This window comes from Myzus persicae, unplaced genomic scaffold (assembly GCF_001856785.1).
Source record: "Myzus persicae strain clone G006 unplaced genomic scaffold, MPER_G0061.0, whole genome shotgun sequence".
Lineage (NCBI taxonomy): Eukaryota > Metazoa > Arthropoda > Insecta > Hemiptera > Aphididae > Myzus > Myzus persicae.
Genome location: NW_019103971.1, coordinates 38116 through 61404, shown reverse-complemented (window position 1 = coordinate 61404; position 23289 = coordinate 38116). Strand labels below are relative to the sequence as shown.

General features: G+C 29.1%; 3 protein-coding genes across 9 annotated transcripts; 2 read left to right on the top strand and 1 right to left on the bottom strand.

The window, feature by feature from the left end:
* Positions 1-699: 699 nt before the first annotated feature.
* On the top strand, positions 700-6915 carry LOC111037057 (opsin, ultraviolet-sensitive-like). Of its 2 annotated transcripts, XM_022319417.1 has the most exons (5): positions 700-784; positions 1754-1862; positions 3994-4673; positions 5281-5411; positions 5483-6915. In XM_022319417.1, the coding sequence occupies exons 3-5, from the start codon at positions 4468-4470 to the stop codon at positions 6412-6414; spliced, it is 1269 nt and encodes a 422-aa protein (XP_022175109.1). In that variant the 5' UTR covers positions 700-784; positions 1754-1862; positions 3994-4467; the 3' UTR covers positions 6415-6915. The 2 variants fall into 2 exon arrangements, with proteins under 2 accessions (XP_022175109.1, XP_022175108.1); XM_022319416.1 differs by lacking the exon at positions 700-784 and having other exon boundaries at positions 1709-1862.
* A 4577-nt stretch (positions 6916-11492) lies between these two features.
* Positions 11493-16489, bottom strand: LOC111037052 (exodeoxyribonuclease). Of its 3 annotated transcripts, XM_022319409.1 has the most exons (8): positions 16314-16489; positions 16107-16226; positions 13393-13651; positions 13171-13297; positions 12808-12954; positions 12600-12743; positions 12335-12515; positions 11493-11759 (listed from the first exon to the last, which is right to left on the bottom strand). In XM_022319409.1, exons 3-8 carry the CDS (start codon positions 13627-13629, stop codon positions 11642-11644), a joined length of 954 nt encoding a protein of 317 aa, XP_022175101.1. In that variant the 5' UTR covers positions 13630-13651; positions 16107-16226; positions 16314-16489; the 3' UTR covers positions 11493-11641. The 3 variants fall into 3 exon arrangements, with proteins under 3 accessions (XP_022175101.1, XP_022175103.1, XP_022175102.1); XM_022319411.1 differs by lacking the exon at positions 16107-16226; XM_022319410.1 differs by lacking the exon at positions 16314-16489 and having other exon boundaries at positions 16107-16307.
* Positions 16490-16528: 39 nt separating this feature from the next.
* On the top strand, positions 16529-22605 carry LOC111037050 (rab GTPase-activating protein 1). Of its 4 annotated transcripts, none has more exons than XM_022319406.1 (19): positions 16529-16725; positions 16896-17038; positions 17106-17292; positions 17456-17636; positions 17750-17933; positions 18224-18400; positions 18489-18683; positions 18754-19029; positions 19084-19252; positions 19455-19699; positions 19782-19970; positions 20058-20183; positions 20243-20428; positions 20499-20673; positions 20737-20843; positions 20908-20991; positions 21275-21334; positions 21404-21601; positions 21667-22605. In XM_022319406.1, the coding sequence occupies exons 2-19, from the start codon at positions 16955-16957 to the stop codon at positions 21850-21852; spliced, it is 3009 nt and encodes a 1002-aa protein (XP_022175098.1). In that variant the 5' UTR covers positions 16529-16725; positions 16896-16954; the 3' UTR covers positions 21853-22605. The 4 variants fall into 4 exon arrangements, with proteins under 4 accessions (XP_022175098.1, XP_022175097.1, XP_022175099.1 ...); XM_022319405.1 differs by having other exon boundaries at positions 16800-17038; XM_022319407.1 differs by having other exon boundaries at positions 16529-17038; positions 17471-17636.
* Positions 22606-23289: the final 684 nt, after the last annotated feature.

Below are 23289 nucleotides of genomic sequence, written 5' to 3'. Positions count from 1 at the left end.
TATATAATTTATATCTAGTATGTAAAATATAAATAATTGTTAAACATATTTATAAAGACCTTGGGTCGTTTAAATAATATTTAAAAAAAATTTTTTCTCAAATTGGCCGTCTTCTTCATACAGAATTTTTTTTATCGGACTCAATGATTTATAAAAGAAGAATATGTTTCAATTTGTGCTAAATTAAGTGTCATACATAATATACAGTTTTCTACTCAATAATAATAGGTACATTGAAAACCAACCTATAGGTATTATGCTTTATGCAGGTCTCATATATGTGCATTGTGCAAGATTCAGTTTTTTACCATATAATATTAGTGAATAAAATTTGTACTACATAGTTGAAAAAAAATTATAAATTAAATACTACTTACATATTATATTTTCTCTTTAGAAATTTTCTTGGATTTGTTCCAGTCAAGATAACTACATGGCTTCTATATTATTATAAATAACGAAAAGTACATTACAACCTGATTATTATAGTACTATGTTGCTGTAACAGTTAGGTATAACTGCAGTATACAGCATGTAGATAACTGTACCTTCTAATTTTAGTGAGTATTTGAATAATTTGTCTAAACCTGTAGATTATAAAATATTGAGTGAACCTGCAGGTAAGTAATTAAAAAAATGCATTATAATAATTTATTAGTTGTGATTTTAAATTTCAAATTATTTTACAGTATTAGCGGTTTATACCTGTCAGCGCGTGGAGTTTCATGTTCAGTATACATTTAAAGCTGAAAACATGTGGAATAATATAATTATTATTACAGTGGTAAGTGTTTCGATTATTATAAACTATTAACTTTATTAGCAACAATATGTATAACATTTTTTTTTTTTTATTAATTTTTATAAAAGAAAATATCAATATAATATAAAAAATTAATAACAGATATGATTAAAAGCCGATAATAGGTACGCGTATGTATTATTCTATCGAAATTGGGCATTCAGTCTTTCGTTCTAAATCGTATTAAATATTTCTAATAACTAATAAGTAATAAGTATCCAAATGGAGATTTAAATATATACAAAATATTTAAAAATATTTACCTAGGTTACTTGTCTACAAGAACTCATCCTCAGGACCGCAATTATTTGTGTATTGGAGAGTTTAGGTGTATACATAGGTATAATATAAACCTTTTTATTTGATGAATAAGTTTAAATATTTTATTATCCAGTGGATGACTGGAAAGACAAAGTCAACAGACACGTTGTATCCATAGAATTCATCATAAAACTATATTTGAAGTATGGTTACAGAGATAGGTATAGATACGTATAATGTCGTCGAACAACGTCGGCTGATTATGTACCTGTTATAGGTACCCGCACCGAATGCCAATGCCGTATATCATAATATTATCATCGACACATTATATTATTATATGGTGCGAGTTTCATCATATCAAAACCACCATTGCCGCTACCGTAATAATTAGTTCTAAGACTATTATTACTATTATTATTTCATACATATATACTTTAAAATATTATGCACTTGCTCTCTGGCCCCGGCCGCAATCTATAATTTCCCTTTCCACTATAATGCTTAATGCATTCTGTATCGTCTGTTTTTCCTTCCGCCCGACTGTTGCTGCAGTAACGCTCTCTCTCACCCTCTCTCTCTTTCTGTTTTCTCTCTTGTGGTTTCGCCGTCGAAACAGGCGCATTCTGGAAAGTGTTTCCGTTGTTTTTTTCATCTCGTTTATACTGTTCACGCTTGTCATTCTTCCAGGCGCCACCTAACATTTTCGCTGCCGAGTTGTACAGTCTCGCGAACATGGAGTAGAACGCCGTCTTTTACTGCCGTGGCGTGCGGCGGCGCTGGCGGGCCATTTCGAGAGGTAATATAACATTATAAATCATAAAATAATATAAAAACATATTTCAACGCATATCAAATGGCCAGTACATCCCGAATCTGTCTTATAGAAATATTATATACGCGAGGCTTAAATAAGTTTGTGTCACAAAAATGGTGGAGATATACCGTACGATTCTGATTCTTACTACGTCAATGTCTCACTCCAATTATTTTCTTTACACAAGTTTCTGATCAGCCCCTACATCGTAAGGGCTGTTCGTTTTTTCTCCATCTTTTTACTTCATACCCTTCTCTAGATGTCTTATACATGATTATTTATTATTATTATTTATTTATTTTTAACCGTCTATGAGATGACTATTCGGTAGGTACCTATCTATAATAAGTTATAACAGTTTGTTTGAATTCCACCTTTATTTAACCAACGAGTATTTCTGTAGTAGAAGTTAAGTGTCTTAAGTTATAATTATTATGATGATGATGATCTTGACATAAATGAGAAAATAGTGTTTATATATCGACATTCAGCCATCGTGTATGACTCTATCCATCCCGTTTTTAAAGTTAAAACAATAGTTTTATTTTAAATTTGCAATAGTGCTTAGATTTTTGGAGTTGTACACCTGTCGAATTCTAGCCCAGAGAATAATTCAAATTTGAGTAGCATAGGTAATAAAATATATACCTACGTATATTAAGTACGCACATTGAAATTATTTTTCTTTATTCAACCACCAACATTTATTATTATGACTATTCCCTAATTTGAGTAATTTCCCTTCACCTTTCACTTAAGTATAAGGTAGAAACCCACGAGGCTCCAATTCACCAAGGTCTCGTGGTTTGTTATTTTGCCTGTTTCGACGGGTCGGCCACAAGACTTGCGTGCATGAAGGTAACGTAGTGGCTCAAGGAGTGTAGGAGATTGAATAGTACCTACTAATAGAATTACTAGAAGCTTGGAGGTAATAGTAGAAAAATCAGAGGCTTTGAAACCTAGTTAGATTGACGAGTACAAGGTACGTACATGTGTATCGTGTATGGAAATATAGATGACAAGAAATTAAGCAAGACGCAAGAGTGAGTATGATACGTAACTACTTACAATATAAATATGTTCAAGCTAATTTATAGTTCTTAATTTATAATTTTAGCTTAGTACAATCCTAACTCATGTGTAGTATTTTAATTTTTATATCTTCTATAATCAGTGGAGTGATAAATACCTATATATATGTTTTACAGCATTTTTTTGTACATATATAAATAGTGAACAACTGATGGAGTTAAACTATTTTACTATATTCTTTGTGCACTTGCAGCGCAGTCTAGAAACTAAAAAGTTTGGAAACTCGAGTTTGAAAAGAGATTAAAATAAATATGATGACCTGCGACCATTAAAGATTAATTTAGTTTTGGGGGTATGATGGTATATAAATGCTATACCGACTGTATTTGAGGTGTTTATTAGAAACTATATCCTACGCAGGTGCGTGTGTGCTTGCTTTTACCTATTCTAAATTATCATTAGTGTGTGCGCTTCAAGAGAGGCGGGATAATCTGCGTGTTTACTTCATGCTCCCGCCTTCCACGCGCACATAATATAGAAATTCAGTCATGCCACTGAACAGGTGTTATAACATTTTACACCAAATTGTGTAATTGTTTATTATTGTTTCAATAGACTTAATGATTCAATAAGAAATTGTAATAGAAGTTTAAATTCGTTATTACATACTTGAAATAAAATGTACCGATTTTGTTGTTGTACTCATATGTTGGAGTGTAGAAAATTGATAAATAATTGGTAGTACCTATTTGGAATGTGGTGAATTGGTTTTCTATTGAAGTTTCATCAGTATAGGTCCAATTAATTAATTGTCAAAACATCCGAAAATAGAAATTGTTTATCCAATTAATTTAGTATTGATGATTGCAGGGTAATTAAATATATACCGTATGATTTTCAATTGTTGTTATTTTTTTCGTTATCTTTACATAATTTAAACTACAGTAGTTTGATCAACTGATTGTCCATTACAAATATAGTGCTTACTGACATTCTATAGAAAATACAACATACTGTGTATAAATATTAAACTTATATTATAATATAATCAAACAATAAGAAATACCCTTGTTTTTTTCAGTTTCAATACTGCATACTGTATACACTATACATGTATCGGCGCGAAATATCAAGAGACAAACTATAACTTAGTATGGTGTAGAGCGTATCACCACGTTTTTTGAAAATTAACAAGCTATTGAAATGAATCTTGAAACCGTGTTGTCTACACCGAACCGACCATCTTGCCTCAACGTCCTCAAACCAGCTAAACCTTCCAACAACTTACAAAAAAAAATCAAATATGTTCAATTTTGTTAGTCTACCAAAATGTTGTATGTCTAGAAGATTTAACTTACAGCGTGTTTGATACTGCCAGAGTTCACTATAGGTATTATTGGTCCACAAATAATTTGTCACGAAAACTTTGGGACTTTTATAGGAAAATACATTATAGTACCACATAACAAGATAACGGCTTAGTCAAAACTCGGCCGAAAGGACCAGTAACGTTGCTCAAAACCTTATATACTGTAAAATCAAAGTACATATAGTTATGATAGACTTCAAGACCAAATATCCTGTTAACTTGTGGAAGGATCACGGGTTCTATACCGATGATTATATTAAACTAATCAATAGCCATTGGTTAAAATTCATGCCGCCAAATCCAACGTCGCACTACATTCTTGGACTTCTATACACAATCATTATGGTATTTGGATGCACCGGAAACTCTCTGGTGATTTTCATGTACTTTAAGTAAGTTTATATTTTCGATATTACTGCAATACTATTATAATTAAGTGGGGTAAGAATATTATTAATTGATGTCACATATATAACCCATGTATACTTTAATTTGCACGATACTTGAGTTGTAAAAACTGTATTTTATTTTCACCAGAAGAAACTTGTGAATTATTATGGATAATATTGGTCTGTGCTTATTTGAATACACATTTTCCACAGAAATTTAACTGTTGAAATTGATTACGAATATTCCAATATACTATAGACAAAAATCAAATAATTTAATTAATTTATATAATTTCACTGATTAATGAATAAATTTCAAATAGGAACCCAACAAAAAATAAACAGATGTACCCAATAATGTAATTATATTTTGGTATTTGACTACGTAGTTAGTAGTTATACATTACAATTTATGTCTAGGTAATAAGAAGTATTGATTATTTCATTAATATTTTGTATAGGTATATTGTATTAAAATATTAATTAATAGTACGATTACTCATACTAAAAAATAAAATAAAATATATTCAATGATTCCTACCGCATGCAAAGTAAATGCACTATCAAATATAAATAATTGTGATTTAATGGGAATCAAATTTTTTTTCAGATGTAAATCTTTACAAACGCCTGCGAACATGTTAATAATTAACTTAGCTGTCAGCGATTTTATTATGTTAGCGAAAGCCTCGGTATTCATCTACAACAGTTATTACCTGGGCCCTGCGCTAGGAAAATTGGGTATGACATTTTACATTTACAACGATTTGATGCTACTTTAATAATAATTTGTATATTATTTATCAACTTAGGATGTCAAGTATGTGGATTTCTTGGTGGCTTGACTGGAACCGTGTCCATCATGACGTTGGCAGCCATATCCTTGGACCGGTATTACGTTATAGTGTGCCCACTGAAAGCAGCTGTGAAAACCACAAAACAAAGGGCCAGGATATGGATAGGATTGATATGGATTTACGGGTTTTCATTCTCTATCGTACCAGTACTAGATTTGGGTTATAGTCGGTACGTGTCGGAAGGATATCTGACAAGTTGCAGCTTCGACTATTTGTCGGACGACGACCAAGACAAGAAGTTTATCCTGGTGTTCTTTACGGCGGCGTGGTGCATACCGTTCACAATAATACTGTACTGTTACGTGAATATACTGATGGCGGTGTGGATGACCAGCGAAATAGTCAACAGCAGGGTTGGTCAACAAGAGGAGAAGAGGAAAACGGATATACGACTGGGGTACATGGTGATTGGGGCTCTGGCGCTGTGGTTTGTGTCGTGGACGCCATACGCCGTGGTGGCGCTGTTAGGTGTATTCGACTTGAAGGAGTACATCTCACCGTTGAGCTCAATGATCCCGGCGTTGTTTTGTAAAGCTGCAAGCTGCACGGACCCGTGGTTTTATGCCATCACTCACCCGAGATTTAAAAAGGAACTGATGAAGCTTCTGACGAAGGGTAAGACCAGAAAGCTGGTCCGGAATTATGGCATGAAGAAGGGATGGGTTGGGTCACATTTGAACAAAAACGGTAGTGTTAGCTTCGAGAACCGTTTAAAAACCGAATTCGAGGAAGCAAATAAAACGATCTTCATGCTCGAATCCGATGACAATAACGTACACTGTCAGGGATCTACTTCCGGTTATAAGACTGAATCAACCAAGGATCCGGAAACCAAATTCCCTGCAAGTGCCAACCAAGAGAGTCTCAAGTATATGCTACCTAACTGACAAATATATAATAGCAACTGCCCAGGGTTATGCTGCATAAATAAATCATTGAGAAGAGGTATTGGAAATTTTACAAGCGGATCTAAGCCAAAATAGCAAAAGTAAATGTAACAAAGTAAAAAGTGCGAAATAAAAGTTTCCTATTCAATACACGTTATAATTATTTACATTAATAGCAGAAGAGGTGATGTATTATGACAATTATTATAATAATAATTATTAACATCATTTTAATATTTTAATAATGCAGTTTGTACAATTTAAATATTAAAAGTTTTATATTTTAATAAATATTACATTAGGTATTTATAGAATTGTATAACACATGTTTGTATATTGAAAGCTAAGTTATGCCTTTAAGAAAATGTATTTTATCATTTGAGTTATAATTATCATATAATATTCTAATTATCTTTCACGCAATCATTACGCTTTTTTGTGGCTGCTCATGAGCAAAACATTTTTTTTTGTTTCCTCCAAATTGTATGCACATGCTTAAGGTATTGCCGTATGGGTTTATCATCCATCATTACTTTTATTAAAACTATTATTTATACCCATCCATAGACCATGATATAATATTATTATACTCCAATATTCTTAATGAACTATTTCCAAATTGTGAACACAGTATTATCAACTATGTACTTCACCTTTTCCATTTTTCTAACCACTATAAATCATATTTATTTTGGATTTCACGATTATTAGTTCCACATTTTAAATAACCATCTAACCCCGTGTAGATCTCACTGCACTCTAAACCAGCGGTTTTCAATATTTTTGAGGCTGGGACCTCCTATAATATTTCCAACATTTTTGGAGACTTTTTTATTAGGATAGCATTAAATGATGGCGTCAAGCACTCAGTTTTTGAATCACTGCCCTAAACCATGCTTCAAGTTATCTTTTTTTTCTGATGAATAAATCGTGTTTTGTTCTAAATGTATCTATTATTCTATTCAATTATATATTAAGGATATTAAAACAAAGTCGACTTTATTTTTCATTTTAATATGTGTTGTAGAAAAATATTATTCCACTTGTTTCAATTATTTTTTGGAACTTGAGTACAATATCTATTGTTAAATTGTTATGATTTTTATATTCTACCTGAAAACCATAAATGTAGAAAAGTAGGCTCATCACAAAAGCAAAAGTGATAAGTACACAGTTCTACTAATTGACCGTTACTTAAATTTTTAAAAATTAGCTGTAATTAAAAGACAACAGATGGTAGGTACATACAAAATAAAAATCTGTCAACCTACAAAAAATAGATAACACCGTGATTTAAATATTTTTCAATGTGTATATAATTTTGAGTGTTTATCGAACCAAATTTCTATTAAAACAAACTTTATAATGCAGTAATGTCGTTAAGTGCATGTTCATTTTTTATATCATATTTTAAATAATATTCTAATATCGAAAACGAGACAACAATAAGCAACATTTAAAATATTTAAATCTTTAAAATCCATGTCCCCCGAAGTATTGATAAAATCTAACAAATCAACATAGCAGCATAATAATATATGCATAGGTAATGAGTATATATCATTATTAACCAGATCGTTTGAAAAAAATATGTACACAATTTCCCAAGCATATATAACATCAATAAATCAAAAAATGCAAATAAAATGGTCATTTAGTCATTGACGTGAAAATTAAATAGATAATATGGACAGTTAAATATTATGGCACAGATTATTCCAGCGCGGCCCAAAAACCACAGAATAATCGTCACGTTCAAGTGGTGACTAAAATAAAATCATACATAAAAATAATTGAGCAATGACATAAGGACATTAATATAGGCATATAGCAGAGTGCAGAGGCCCGAGTTTGTTGAGCGAACCGGTCAAGCGGTGATCGATGGGAGGGGACGAGGGGTGTAGTCGTTTCAGTCTGTAGCCTCGTGCTAAATTATAACGAATGTCACACAAGATATAATTTTAGTTCAACACTATTTAGTTACAATAGTTATATAATAGCCAATGATTAACAGCACCATTAAAGTTTAATAAAATAAACACAATTTTATATCAATAATAAAATTCCTGCAACTGCTGTTATATCTATGTAATTTATAATATTATTCATACTTTAACGGATATATTTTGAAGTTCAGTAGAGAATAAAAAATAAAATGTAGGTGAGATATATAGTCTATCAAATGTAGTTTATGATTTATATTATACATATTGACTAAAAATTTTTTAAGTTTTATGTTGAATAGTTTTCGATCTATTCTATGTGTTTATTGGTACAATCAGTAGAATAGAATATTATATAAAAATATATAATATATCAAATTTACCAATGTGATTTAGAAAAATAATAATTTTAAATACCTTGTTCGAAACGCTCATAAGTTTTAAGTTAAAATAGAGGTACCCAAGTAGAAAAATATGTTTGCAATTGAGGGTGGCTCGCACTTGATTCGTATTTGCTCAAGAAAATCGAATATTTTTTAAATGGTTGCCAGTGATTATATAAATTTAACAAAATAAACCAAACATTGGTATAGACTAGCTGACCCACCATATGCGACATGCGTTGCTATATCTACAATTTTTTTTTAAATAAAAAATATAATATTAAGTAAATGTGTTATTGAAAAAGTAATACTCGTATGTCTATAGATTATATTTAGATGCAAAAACTTAACCTATTACCTACTCACCAATTTTGACAAAAGTTTCAGATTATTCTTAGAAATAAAAGAAAAATTTAGAAACTGGTTTTAACTGCGTTCAAACATATCCCAGGTGCATTTGCAATCTGCCACATGTGGATTATCTGTTTGCTTCTCCGTTAAATTTGTTTACAAGCTGAGGTACACCGATGCAGATTTCCCCTTGAATGTAGTACATTAAAACAAGATACGCCGATATGGCATATTGGAGTCATTTATGTTTGTTCATTTTTCTCGATGAAGTCTGGTTATACAGCAACTATTTATATACATATATATATACATTGTTATGTGCTGTACTGCTATAATTTAACTAATATCGTAAAATAAAATAGATGCATAATTAATGGTTTTTTTCAGTAATGCAACATACTTGTTTAAAAAAACTTCCATCAAACGATTCATTAAAGTCACCAGTACCTATGAAAAGTAAATACAAGTCTCAACTCGAAAGGGTAGAATATACTAGATGAATAATGGTTCGGTTTTCCCTTTATCCGAGATTAGACTTCGTTATTCAGGAGTAGTTGTTGCCTGTTGGATGTTGGTCACTGGTAATTTATTGGTATCATAAATTAATAAATTAAATCGGGTGTTGTCAATATCAGTATTCACTATTCTGCAGTACTAATGATTGCCATAATATAATAGACCAATCAACTAGATGAATTTTGGACGGCGCTTTGTATAGGCAATTTAAGGCCATAATTATATAATAATAATAAAACCTATTAATATTCAATATAATATATTATATTATTATCTAATATCTATTAATTATACATTCAGTATTAAAAAAATAACTATATGATTAACCACTTATTCTCTATTAATAAATATTATAATAATTATTATGAAGATGTCAATAGTTAAAGTCATAAGCACATTTCAATAAATGATAAATGTACATTTATTTCGAATTTTTAATAACTACCTATACAAATACCAATGACGGTTTATCAATTTTAAGTCTCAATAATCATTTGTTATATTTCAAATCTATGTTTCACCATAGAAAATGGAGCAGAGATCTCCCTAACTTGAAAAAAAAAAAAAATAAGTCAATAGTGTCAGAAGTGTCACTACTGGGTGGCTTCTTCCAACAACCCATTCATGTCTTTGTAAATTAGCCCATATTCTTGTTGTGTCTCTGGGTACAGATGGTAAATTTCTTATAAAAAAAAAAAGTTTCACCATAGATCCCCTGTTAGATAGCACTGTAGGTTGGAGCCAATAATTAAGTAGTACCTAATCTACTTTATAGTGGATACCTGTCGGCTGTTTATGTGCATTTTTAGAAGGACGACTGAATATATTGTACAGTCAGGGCCATATTTAGGGGGGAGCAATGGGGATATTTTCACTGGGCGGCCCAAATATTGATCCTATATAGGGGGCGGCCGGGCCCCCGCGGTAACTCGGTGTAGTATATTGCATCAATAAATATTTTTTTTTTGGAAAAAATTTGTACTATGACTCGACCCTTGTTAACTTAACAGTGCAACGTTAACGGATAAGTGCTAGAGATAATGCCTAGCATAAAATATAATTAATATTATTTTAACATAACCACGATGTGTAGGTAAACAACCATGACTTAACTACTAACTAAAAAAATGTTGTTAATTCTAATGTAACATGGTCAGGGGAACCTTGTTACAATAATAGTTATCCAGAGAAGGTTTTCTATTCCTTATGGATAAGTTTTCTGTAGCTGGGGGTTAGAGCTGTGTGCCTGTGTATGAGGTATTATTTTACTAATACTTATCAGAGAAGTTTGGTTTAAAGTTCTTTATTAATTATAATATTAAAATAATACTTTACTAAACATGTAGATTTCAGATGGCTGTTGGTAGATGAGTTTGTTCCTGTTGATGAATGTTTTCGAACTGCCGTCGTGTGTCATTTTAATTACTATAATAATGTGCACGGGTATAAAAGTATTGAGTGTGTATATTTTGTATTGTACATTGGGCAATTCTATAGTATGTGTGTTTTGTGTATAATTTATATGTATAGGATGTAACTAATGTTACACTAACATTTTATAGGTATTTGATATTAGAACATTTTTATTTATTTATTGTTATACGTAATGTCTTTGTATGAAAATTATCTACATTACATTATAATATAATGTAAAATTCAAATTTTAATATTTTTAATTACCAATCCTTTTTTGAGGTTCTGGGGGGGGGGGGGCAGCACCTCTGGACCCCATCCGTAAATACCCACTGATAAACAGATAAAACATGTCTTCTTTAATACCAATTATCTCTACTGTTATGTTGTATAGTATGTTAAGAATTCATTTTCGGGAGGTAGTAATGGACATAAGCAAAGTAAGATCAGGATAATGTTTTGTTAACAGCAATGAGGTTTGATTCTTAATTTATTTAATATGATTTACTTTAGTTACATACTCATACAAAGATTGGTTTTAAAAAAGTAGTATGTTTACAGAAGTAATTTGTACAGTATAAGTTTTATTAGTCTTAACATTTAAAAAATTTTTTTTTATAATCAAACATTAATGTAAAACACAATTGGACAATGATCACTACCTAGTACTTCATTTCGTATAGTACTATCACATACATTATCCATGAATCTTTTTGATGAAATAAAATAATCCAGTCTCCTAAAAAAAAAAGTTTATTTATTAAATTTTGTTGTATTCTGTAAATGTTTCAATTACACATAATATGGTAATACAAAATGTAGATTAGAGCCAAATTAGTTCTAATAAAACAATCTTACAGTTTTTAATATAAATTAATCACACAAAATAATAAAAATTAAATATAACAAAAATAAATAATCAAGTTTTTGAATATCAATAAAGTAAAAAGCAACTTATACTTAATAAGAACAAGATTCAATATTTTTAAGTCATTATTTTTTGTTACTTACAAACAACCAATTTTTAAAACCGTTTTAAAGGACAAATAATATTTAATAATATTGAATTTTTAATTTGTATGTTTATTTTTTTATAAGGATTCTAAAATAAATAAATTTTAAGCTATTGGTTGCCTACCTCTGATAAATAACAAAATACAATTAAAATTAGGTTACTTGTTATAATCATTTTATTTAGTTACTTTTATAACATATTAATTGTCATATAGAACCACTTAATTGTCAAAACATTATAACACAGTTTAATTCCAAAAACTACTAAATTTTTAACAGTTTATCAATTGTACTACTTACCATCCAACATTTCTAGCTCTTGCATTCATAAAAAAAGTCCAAAAAGTATAGGCTCCAGTTTTTTCAGGATTTAATGTTCTAAATGTATCAATGAATCCTTCTTCAAGAAGCAATGACATATTATCCCTCTCTTCTTTAGTAAAACCTGCTTTTTTTGTATTCGATTTTGGGTTTGCAAGATCTAAAAATATATTTAAAAATGTACTTGGGCACTTAGATACCAATAAAAAATAAATATTAAAACAAAAATTATAAAAATTAATACCAATTTCTTTATGAGCGACATTTAAATCACCAGTCAATACAACTGGTTTTTTGGTATCCAACTCTTTCAAATATTTACGAAATTCCTCGTCCCATTTCATTCTTTTTGGCAATGTTTTTAATCCTGCACCGGCATTTGGAATATCTAAAACATTAAATAGTTAGAAACTACTAAAATGATAAAAAAGTTTAATAATTTTAAGCATTACAAGTAGCAACCAGGAAAAATTGTTCATATTCTGCTTCAATCACACGACCTTCATTATCATCCAATTCTTTTATTTCCTTTCCCATTCTCACATTAACAGGCTTTTTCTTAGAATATAAAGCAACTCCGGAGTAACCAGCCTTGTCACCTACAAACCAAATAATTATATTTTTCAGTTTTATCAAAGGTAATCTTAAAACTTTAGTTAATTGTATATTATCAAGGTATTAACTATTTAAAAGTAATTTTACAATGTTTACGTTAATTTTTTAAAAAGTAAATTCAATATACTTTAATTATATGTGTATAAATATGTATAATCCCCAGCTATCAAATACTTTACAGCACATATTTAATTTCTGACCTGAATTAATATAAATTTTATATCCAGGTAATTTTGCTTCATCCGGCATTTGTTTTTCAGTACATTTGATTTCTTGTAAACAAATAATATCGGGATCCTCTTTTTTAAGATATTCTATAACATCCTTCTAAAATATATAAATACAAATACAAATATACCTAAATTGTTTTTGTATAAATATTAGACAATTAAAAAATCTTGGTTTTAGTTATGTATTATTACCTTAAGCCAAGCTCTAAGACCAGCAACATTCCATGACATAATTTTTAGATTCCAAGTAAGGCCTTTAGCACTTTTTTTCTCACAGTCAAAATTTATTTTGTTTAAATCAACTTGTGCTGATTTGGGCTTTTTAGATTCTGAATCATCTCCATCATTATTTCGAGCTCTTTTTTTTGAGTTATCTGTTGTTGTTGTGATATATTCGGCCATTTTTTTTTGTTTTGTTTTAGAGCTCATTGTATAAAATATAATTTTGAATCTGAAAATACAAGCAATATTTTACTTTTTAATAAAATTGATTACAAACTCAATTGATATTTTTATAAGCAATTGAAAAATCAATCTTTCCTTACCCTTATTATAAGAGATTGAAACTTACAAGTATCATTGATGTGTTTTACATAATATGAAGTTAAATTGCTCTTTATTTTTCACAAACATTATTATGTAGTTAAAAAATTGTTACAAGGCACACATAATATCATACCTTCCACTTTAACCCCTAACTAATAATTACAAACCTGCATCTAATTATTTTTTATTATTTATCTAAATTTAAAATAACAATTTTTGGAACACAACAACTAGAAGTACTGAAGCTGTTTTGTTTCATTGGTAGAAACAATTATTTCTACAAGATCTATCAGTAAAGTAATATAAAATACTTTATACATTGAATTTAAAAAAAAAAAAGATTAGGTATTACCATTATTTATAATCAACAGTGTAACTAAGATATAACTAAACATCAAACTTGTATAATACTTCCTTATTTGGAATTTATCTGTCACCAGATAGACAGCATTTTTAGTTACAGCTGGAGCAAATAATATTATAACGGATATCAACAAATACCAAATATTCATAAGATAAATATTACGCTTTTTTTTATTAAAATAAAATTTACAATCTGTAGCATATGTACAATAAATGATGGAGAATATTTACATGAAAATATATTTATGAGGAGGGAGGCTGTCTAGTGACAGAACCCTTAACCATATTACTCTATAAATAAATTTTAAACACCATAAGGTGATAATAATAATTTAAAATATTGTTTCTAATATTGAATAGCACATTTAAAACTGTTGTACTTCCAAAAAAAAACTTTAATTATTGTTCCAGTATCTCCACTATTATTTATAAATATAAGACATCTACATTGAAATGTTTAGTGAAATTGGATATCTACTTTAGAGAATGGGTTTTATTTTTAGATCCTTATGGGGGTCTTATTATTGACTACAAGATGACTCAAAAGAATAAGTAGGTGCACAGTAGAAATAGATAAAAGCCATTTCTACTAACGCTGAAGTTATTGATGAAAGTATACCTGTCAGAAAGAGTAAATTCTACATTTCAAAAGATCAGTAAATTAAATTACATAAGAAATTGATATATAGCAACAGTCATGACTAAACAAAAGTTTATTAACCATGGCAACGGTAACACTAGGTAATATGTTTGATGATAAGTATCAAATAAAAGAACAATGCAAATATTAAAGTGATACAATTTGTACAGATAATTTAAACCACTATTTTAGAGAAATGTACAACCAGCATCCGTATAGTATACTAAGCCAAATTTCATATTTAATTTTATTGCACAATTTATTAATAACTACAGTTAAATTATCAACCAAAAGTGTGTATAAAGTTAATTATAAATTATCTTAAAGTAGATATTACTCATTTTTAACAAATTGATTCTGAAATAGGATCCCTAATTGGTATTAGGTACCTATATTTTAATTATATGTAATGTTATTGTTGTCAATAATCAATTGTTTTGATTGCACTGTATGATTTATTATGAACACTAGTCTAATTATCATTAAGTTAAGTATATAATATTCATATTGACTGATGATGATTTATTTAATGGAATTAATATAATTAATTGTTCATAATCATACTTATATGCAGTTTAAAAGCATAGATAAATAAATACAAATAATGTGTAGACCTACTCAAATATCAAAACCTATCAGTGACAAGTATCAGATGCTGTCTGTTGATAACTTGTACTGTAAAAATGTAGACCAATTAAAAAAAAGCCTACCTAAATGCATATGATGATGTCAGCATACTTTTTAAATTCTCTTTTAAGCTGACTGGCTCACACATATATAGACAAAACACATTTAAAATTACAACACAGAGTTCATGCAAATTCACTTTTTTGGGGGTTTTTGAGATAAATCAACCATTACACAAATTATAGAGAATAATATTTTTGAAGTTTTGGTCAGTATTTTCTCAACGCTAAAATGTATTTTATTAAAATGTAGTACTCATTTAAATGTATAAAATGTTTTTTTAAATTTTAAAGTAGAATATAAAGTCAAATCATAATAATAAAATATAAAACCCTAAAAAATATTATTTAGTTAATGTAATAGATACTTTGATAAATTTATCCTAAAATTACTTAGAAATCATAAATAATGTTTTTACCCAAATGCATTTTGTGTATGTTACGAGTGGGACGAAGACAGAAAATTAATATAGCATTGATAATTTAACATCTACTTATGTTTACTTCCAAAAACTTGTTATAGGTACATAATATTATGATTGTGTGGATCCAAAGTATAAAACCTTGAAATTTTCATTTCTAACAGAATATATATTTATACACAATAAATATATGATTTATAGCGTGTTACATATTGTTGCTATTTTATAAATAATGCAAATCATGCTTACACAAACGATCTGGAACAAATTATAATTGCAACGAACTACAAAATACGATTAGTTGTGCAGCTTGGAATACCGATATTTACGATTACGCGGAATTGTACTCGAGTCTGGCGCCTTCGGATACTTGAGAGTTGTTGAAAAATAATTGATTATAATTTACAGTTATTTATAATCAATTTTAAGTATAAAAAAAAAACACTTTATAGTTACCTATTGGCAATTTCTGAATTTGTTTATTTTTAATATTTTTGTGTTCTAAAATTTCCTCGTGAATACTGAATCAGTGAATTCATGATAATGCTATAAATTCAAAATCCGTTGCGGAATCCCAACTCTGGTAGCAGTTGGCAGGTCGATATCCGTTGGCGGGGCAGTTCGGGCCACGGGGTTAGAAATTTAGAATTACCTTATTTTGATAAGTATTCGTCGTTATCACACACAATAAATATTATACAACTCTCCTTAACTTATTTAACTTATTATTATTTATTATTTATTATTTATTTCTCTTCGTCACCAGCTCACTATGTATTCGTTGGTCAAATTCAATTGACTTTGTTTATGGCTTTTTTTAATTTGTAAATAGTTGATAAGGCATACATATTTCATAAATACTTTATAGGTAAATGTTAATTAAAAATTGTAATCTTTGGTAATTAAATTTCAATTTTTTTTATTATTCTTTCCTTGGTATAGTTTCCATTTTATAGTACCCACTGACGTCTTGGCAATATATGTTTATGGCCTACTAGCCTCTCCCTACAATAGGTTTACTGTATTCCAATGTTGTAGATTCTATTAGAAAAGATTGTTCACATTTTGAAGTCAATAATGAATAGGATAGTTAACTGATGGCTGATCGAGCAAGTGTCGATTCTGGTGAATCTGTTAGCACTAGTGAGGATTACGAAATCATTCCATCAAACACTTTAAATGTAAAATTATTATCTCATCTATTGCAAATTGATTCAATAGTACAAGTACCCAAATGTTTTTTTTTAGAAATGTGACGGTAAACCTGAATTGAACATTGGTGGTGACGGTAATTTGGAACACATGCAGAAATGTCTTGGTGAGTTATTGGATGAAGAGAATGAACGTCAATCTATAAAGACAACCATGGCTGACAAAGATATTAAAAGTGATTCACCATTGACAAAAATATCAGAGCCTATATCTGATGATCAAGGTAAATTCATTTGAAATTATGTAAAGCATCTATATTTTATATTGCATAAAAGATTTTTGAATCTATATTTAAAAATATAATGCATTTTATTTGAAAATAACATTTTGATCACGGCTTATAAATATTAAGGCATTATGCCTGTATTATGTAAATAATAATTTAGGTCAAATTGAAAAAGGTACAATGTTTGATGGAATTTCGTACCTGGGCTCAGCTAGTATTACATATCCTAAAGAAAAAACCGAAATATTAAGGATCATGGCTATATTAAATGGAGAACATGTTGCTGATCAAGATATGAAAATATCTGTGTCCATCCCAAATTCATCAGATGGAGCTGTTATGTATGTAGTTTAAATTTAAATATACTAGTAATTTGAAAAAAGGACAAATTTACTTATAAATTATATACCTACTTTGTATTTATTTAAAGTAATAAAAATAATTTGTTGTATAGTTTATTTGACGGAACAAGCAATACAATTATTGCCCGTTATGAGATTGAAAGAATAATGTTTTATGCTAATGGCGTTAATGGAACAAAAGAAGCATCATGTTTTGCATTCAGCTGGGCACATGGTGACACTAAAGAAAATGCACTATTTCAATGTCACGTTTTTCGTTGCTCAATTCCAGAAGCTGTAAGTCTATGTACCTACACTTATTTTTAACTGATTAAGATAATGGTTGATAAATACTCCCACGTTGAACATTATGGAACATAATGATGCGTTTTATGGTTATAATTTTTTTTTTTCATTTTAAAACAACTTGCATTACACAATAACATTCAATTACACATTTGATGTATTTGTATTTTGTATATATATGAAGCTTGGGTGACATACACACAATATTCATTTATCTGGTATAACAGTTGTTCAAACAATTTGTTTTGTTATTATAAAGCTTATATAGTTATATGTGACAGGTGAACCGTGTATCCAACTGTTTTGTGAAGGCCTTTCAAAAAGAATCAAAATTTACTTCAAGTTCTACATCACCAGAGTTAAGTTCCAATATAGCTTTAGATATGCAAAGTAAAAATGGATCAACCGAGATTTTTATTTTTGAAGTGAGTTTGGAGATAAAAGAAGATGATGGAAAGGTAAAACTCTTACATTAATTGGTAAAAAGATAAATATTGTGAGTTATGATCTACTATTTATATACATATGTATTATGTATGTATATAGGGAGGATTTATATCAGTGCCAAGAGATAAAAATTTCCTTAAACTTCGGGCAAATGTGGAAAAACAAGTGTGTTTAACTATAAATCAAGTAGTATCCGGAACTCAGCAAAGGATATTACATTTGGAACGATGTTTTGGAGTTCTTGTATGCCCTGGTCGTAATGTAAAGCAAAGTGATATGCAGCTTTTAGATATGGTAAGTTGTTATGGCTTATGTTCTTATTTAGAATATTATTGTTTATAAATTATAATTGACCAAACATTAGGTATCCATGGGAACCGATCTAACAGACACTGACGGATGTAATACTATTTATTTGATTACTGGTCACTGGGATCCTTCGGACAAAGTGTTTGAACCCTTAAACAGTGAAACTCAATGTTCCTATATTACTGTAGCAGTAGATTTAGTTATGCGAAAGATTAAAGAACCCGTACGATTGTCCATAGAAACTCCTATCAAAGTATACGCTTCTAACGAAAGATTTTGGGTGTTTGGACGAAGACAAGTTACTCATCAGTTTTACTTGAATTTGCAACAAGTATGTAAATTTAAATTTCTTAAGATGGTTTTAAACTACAGTCTTAATTTTTAGATTAATTCAGGAAATTCTGATATTGATTATAAACTTTTAAATATTGATTCTTCTGGAGAAATGGATAAAAGTCGTTTGAACATGACTTTAAATAATTTGGCTAATTTCATTAAAACTCAAAGTATTAACCCAATTGAACTGTCTTCTCCTAAAGATGAAGATTTGTCTGGTAATTTTACAATAGTTTGTTTTACTATTTTATTTAATTAGGTAATACATTTATAAAAACTGAATAGCGTATTAATCATAAATATTATTATTCACTGATTTTTTGTTTAATATATTTTATTTTAACTATTTATTTATAATGAATGAAAACATATTTTAATTTAGTGCATTAATATATGTATATTTTTATATCCATTTAAAAGATAATGATGAACCTTTGGTAAGTGGTACTGGAGATGTTTCTAAAGAATGTAATGAAGTGGAATTAGAATCTTGGAAAGATGTTTTATTAAAATGGGCAACATGTAAATCTCCTCCTGCACGACAATTAGCTATACTTGTTAAAGAAGGCATACCAGAAGCTTTACGTGGAGAAGTATGGTTGCGTTTAGCCAAAGCTGATTTAGATCCAAAACTTATGGATACATACAGAATACTAATTACTAAGGTAATAATATAGTAACAGTTTTAACTCATGTTGTTATAAACCTATTAAACTGTATTGTTATTGTTGACACTAAATAATATAGGACTGTGAATGTGGAGGAACCATTCAACGTGATATTCATAGAACATTTCCAGCTCACAATTTCTTTAAGGAAGCTGGAGGTATTGGTCAAGATAATTTATTCCATCTAACCAAAGCATATGCTGTATATGACACTGAGGTGGGATATTGTCAAGGTCTAACATTCTTAGCAGCTACTTTACTGTTACATGTAAGAGATTTTCATTTGTTTTTAATTTAGTTTATAAACGTTAATTATTTTATATTTGTTAATATTATAATTATTAATTTAACTTAGATGCCTGAAGAACAAGCTTTCTGTGTCCTATTAAAATTAATGTATGATTACGGCCTACGAGAATTTTACAAAGATGGTTTTGAAACAGTTTACTTAAAACTTTATCAACTGAATAAGCTCATGGAAGTTAGTTGCTTATTATCTTAGTTTATTTTTCTTCCCATACTAATTTTTTTTTTATTTAGGAACAAATTCCTCATCTATCCAACCATTTCAATGCTAATGGAATTGAAGCACATATGTATGCCTCTCAATGGTTTCTTACACTTTTTACTGCAAGATTCCCATTGTTTTTTGTATTTCGCATAATGGATGTAGTACTTCTCCAAGGACTGGATACATTATTCCAAGTTGCTATTGCCTTATTACAGGTGTGTAATGATCAGTTAAAAACTAAAAATATTGTCACAAATATATTATACTAGTATTAATCATTTTTAGTTTTGCAAAAAAGACTTACTACAATTAGATTTCGAAAATATTCTCAAATATTTTAGAGTGACAATGCCAAAAAAAGTGCGTAATGAAGAAGTTGCCAGACATTTAATAAAAAATGCATGCGCTGTAAAACTGAAAAAAATAAAAAAATATGAACAACAGTTTTTGGCTTTGAAAGGTAAACAATGTTACTAACAATGAAGGAATTGATTAACTGGTTTAAAATCTAATTGGTATTTAGAAGCTCAAGAGAGTGCTGAAAATTTTACTAGTGAATTAGATCAAGTGAAAATGACATTAAAGCAAACTGAAGAAGAAAAAAATCGCCTTGAAGAAGAACTTACTAGGGTAAATATTAGTTGAATAATATTGTTGTACATAAAAGGTTGTAATTATAATGTTGTAATTTAAGGTGAAAAATATATTAAAAAAAGAAATTACAAAAGCTGATACAGAAATTAACAGAGATCAAACGATTATTAAAGAATACAAACAAGTAAGTAGCTATAAAATATATTCCGGTAATATAAAAAAAATGGAATCAGATAGATCTTTTAATAAGACAAATACTATGTTTTTTTTATGCTTATAATATTATTTTTTAAGTATCGTAAAGACTATACTTATATTTAACAAGAAAAATAAATGCATTGTAATATCACAATATTATTGTAATTCCTGTCATTATAAATCTATAAATTGTTCTGTTGGCCTCTGATTATATTTTGTTATTTTTTTTTGTATATGATTGATGGTAATTTTTTTAAAAAAAATTCTAGATATGTCAAAGATTAGATGCCGAACAAGCTTCCATGAGGGCTGTTATACAATTACTTAAAGTAAGTATATGACAACTATTTCTTTATAAATTATTTTTTTATTTAAATACTAATAATATTATGTTATAGAATACATTAGGTGAATGTACTAGGTGCAGATCTTTTATCGAAAAAACACCACTATTAAGTAATGATACGTTATCTCAAAGTAGTGATACTTCAGATTCTGTATTGGAAGAAAATAAACTTTCAAAACGAATTACCGAGCTTGAAATTGAACTTGCTCAAACCAAATTGGCCTTAGTAGAATCAGAATGTAGAAATCAGGTATGCAACAGTTTCTTTCCAATGTGTTAATACAAATCACATATGATAAGCTACCATGTTAACAGGATTTGGGGCATAGGTTGGGTGTAAAGTTTTCGGAACTGCAAGCAACCAAAAACACATTACCTCCATGGTTGCAGAAAACGCTGACATCAATCAAAGAAGTAACCACCAACAAGACAAATGATCAGCTACGTATGATTGTTGGCAGGAGAGATTCTGCACCTAACACTCAGTCTTTTGATCTATGAAGAATAACCACATAAACAATATCTCTCACTTGAACAAATACTTAATGATAATAATTATTATACAGTATAGTATGTACTGTAGTATACTAAAACTAATTTTAAATTAAATAATTAATAATTAGAAATGAGCTTTTATACTAAAATAAGTTAATATTATAAAAGTGTATAATTTAACTATACATTTTGTAATAAGCTGCTAGATAATTGATTCATGTTTAATGTTTATTTTCATTTATGTATTATTGTAACCATTCCACACAATTTCTTGTTAATATTATGTTATCAGTTATCCTAAAGATATTATTCTCTTGTGATAATTATTTTCTGATTGAAGAACAATTTTCATGTTCCAATACCAAATTTCTTAAAATATTAGTTATTTTGTATGTTTTTTTCTAATTTATATAGATTTAGTAAACTGTTTTTCATTGATAAAAAGGATGTTTACATATTTTTCCTTCAAAAAAACATAACACACGTTATGTTTTTAAATTTAATGAATCGTAAGGTTATTATAATTAGTTATTAGCTTATTATCTACTTATTAGAAACACAGAAAAATATTTTTAGTGGTATTTTATATATATTGGTATGAATGACAATATAACATAGAATTATATAACTGTGTCAATTACTCGATTACTGATGCAGTCGTCATCAGATAACTTAACATAGCTGTGTATACAACCAGTATTAACCATTTTATATCTATACACCTAAAAAAGTAAAATGTGATATGATGTGAACATTTAATAGCATTTCTCTTTATTTAGTAAATCTATAAATTAAAAATTAGTCTCAACTAACACGATATAAAGAATACTTAAAATCTTAGGTACATAGCAATATTTATTTGTTTAATAAATTGTTTTAAAAATGTTATTATTTTGGCTTGCAATAGTGTAGTGTTGACATTCAACCGGAATACCGGATCGCCCTGTGTAGAAGTTCGGCGCAGGGGTGATAATATAATGGGTTCAAGCGAACCGATCCGGGCGAAGAGAAAAGAATACCCCGTAAAAATCGGGAATTGCTCGCAAGGGGTTGAGTGGCTGAAAAAAAAGTGTTACGATCTGAGAGTATATATATATATATATATATATATACGTATACATATTCGCCAACTACAACTGTATGCAGCGTGTTTTCATTACGACACCGACGGTATCGCACGCCGAGGAGGATTTTCCGCCTCTTCGTGTCTCTTGTTAATCATAAAACCGTCGTCGTCGCTGCCTGCCCAACACTCCGCGTAAATAATATTATATATATATATATATATATATATATGCATTTTATACGGTTCTTAATTTTTTACCCGGGTCCGTGGCATGGGAGGTTTTTTCATCGGCCTCCGGGGGCCAGTTTTCCACACGGTTTTCTGCAGAGGCGGCTTCGCAACACCGTGGCTCTTTTTCCGAAGAAAATTAATTAGGT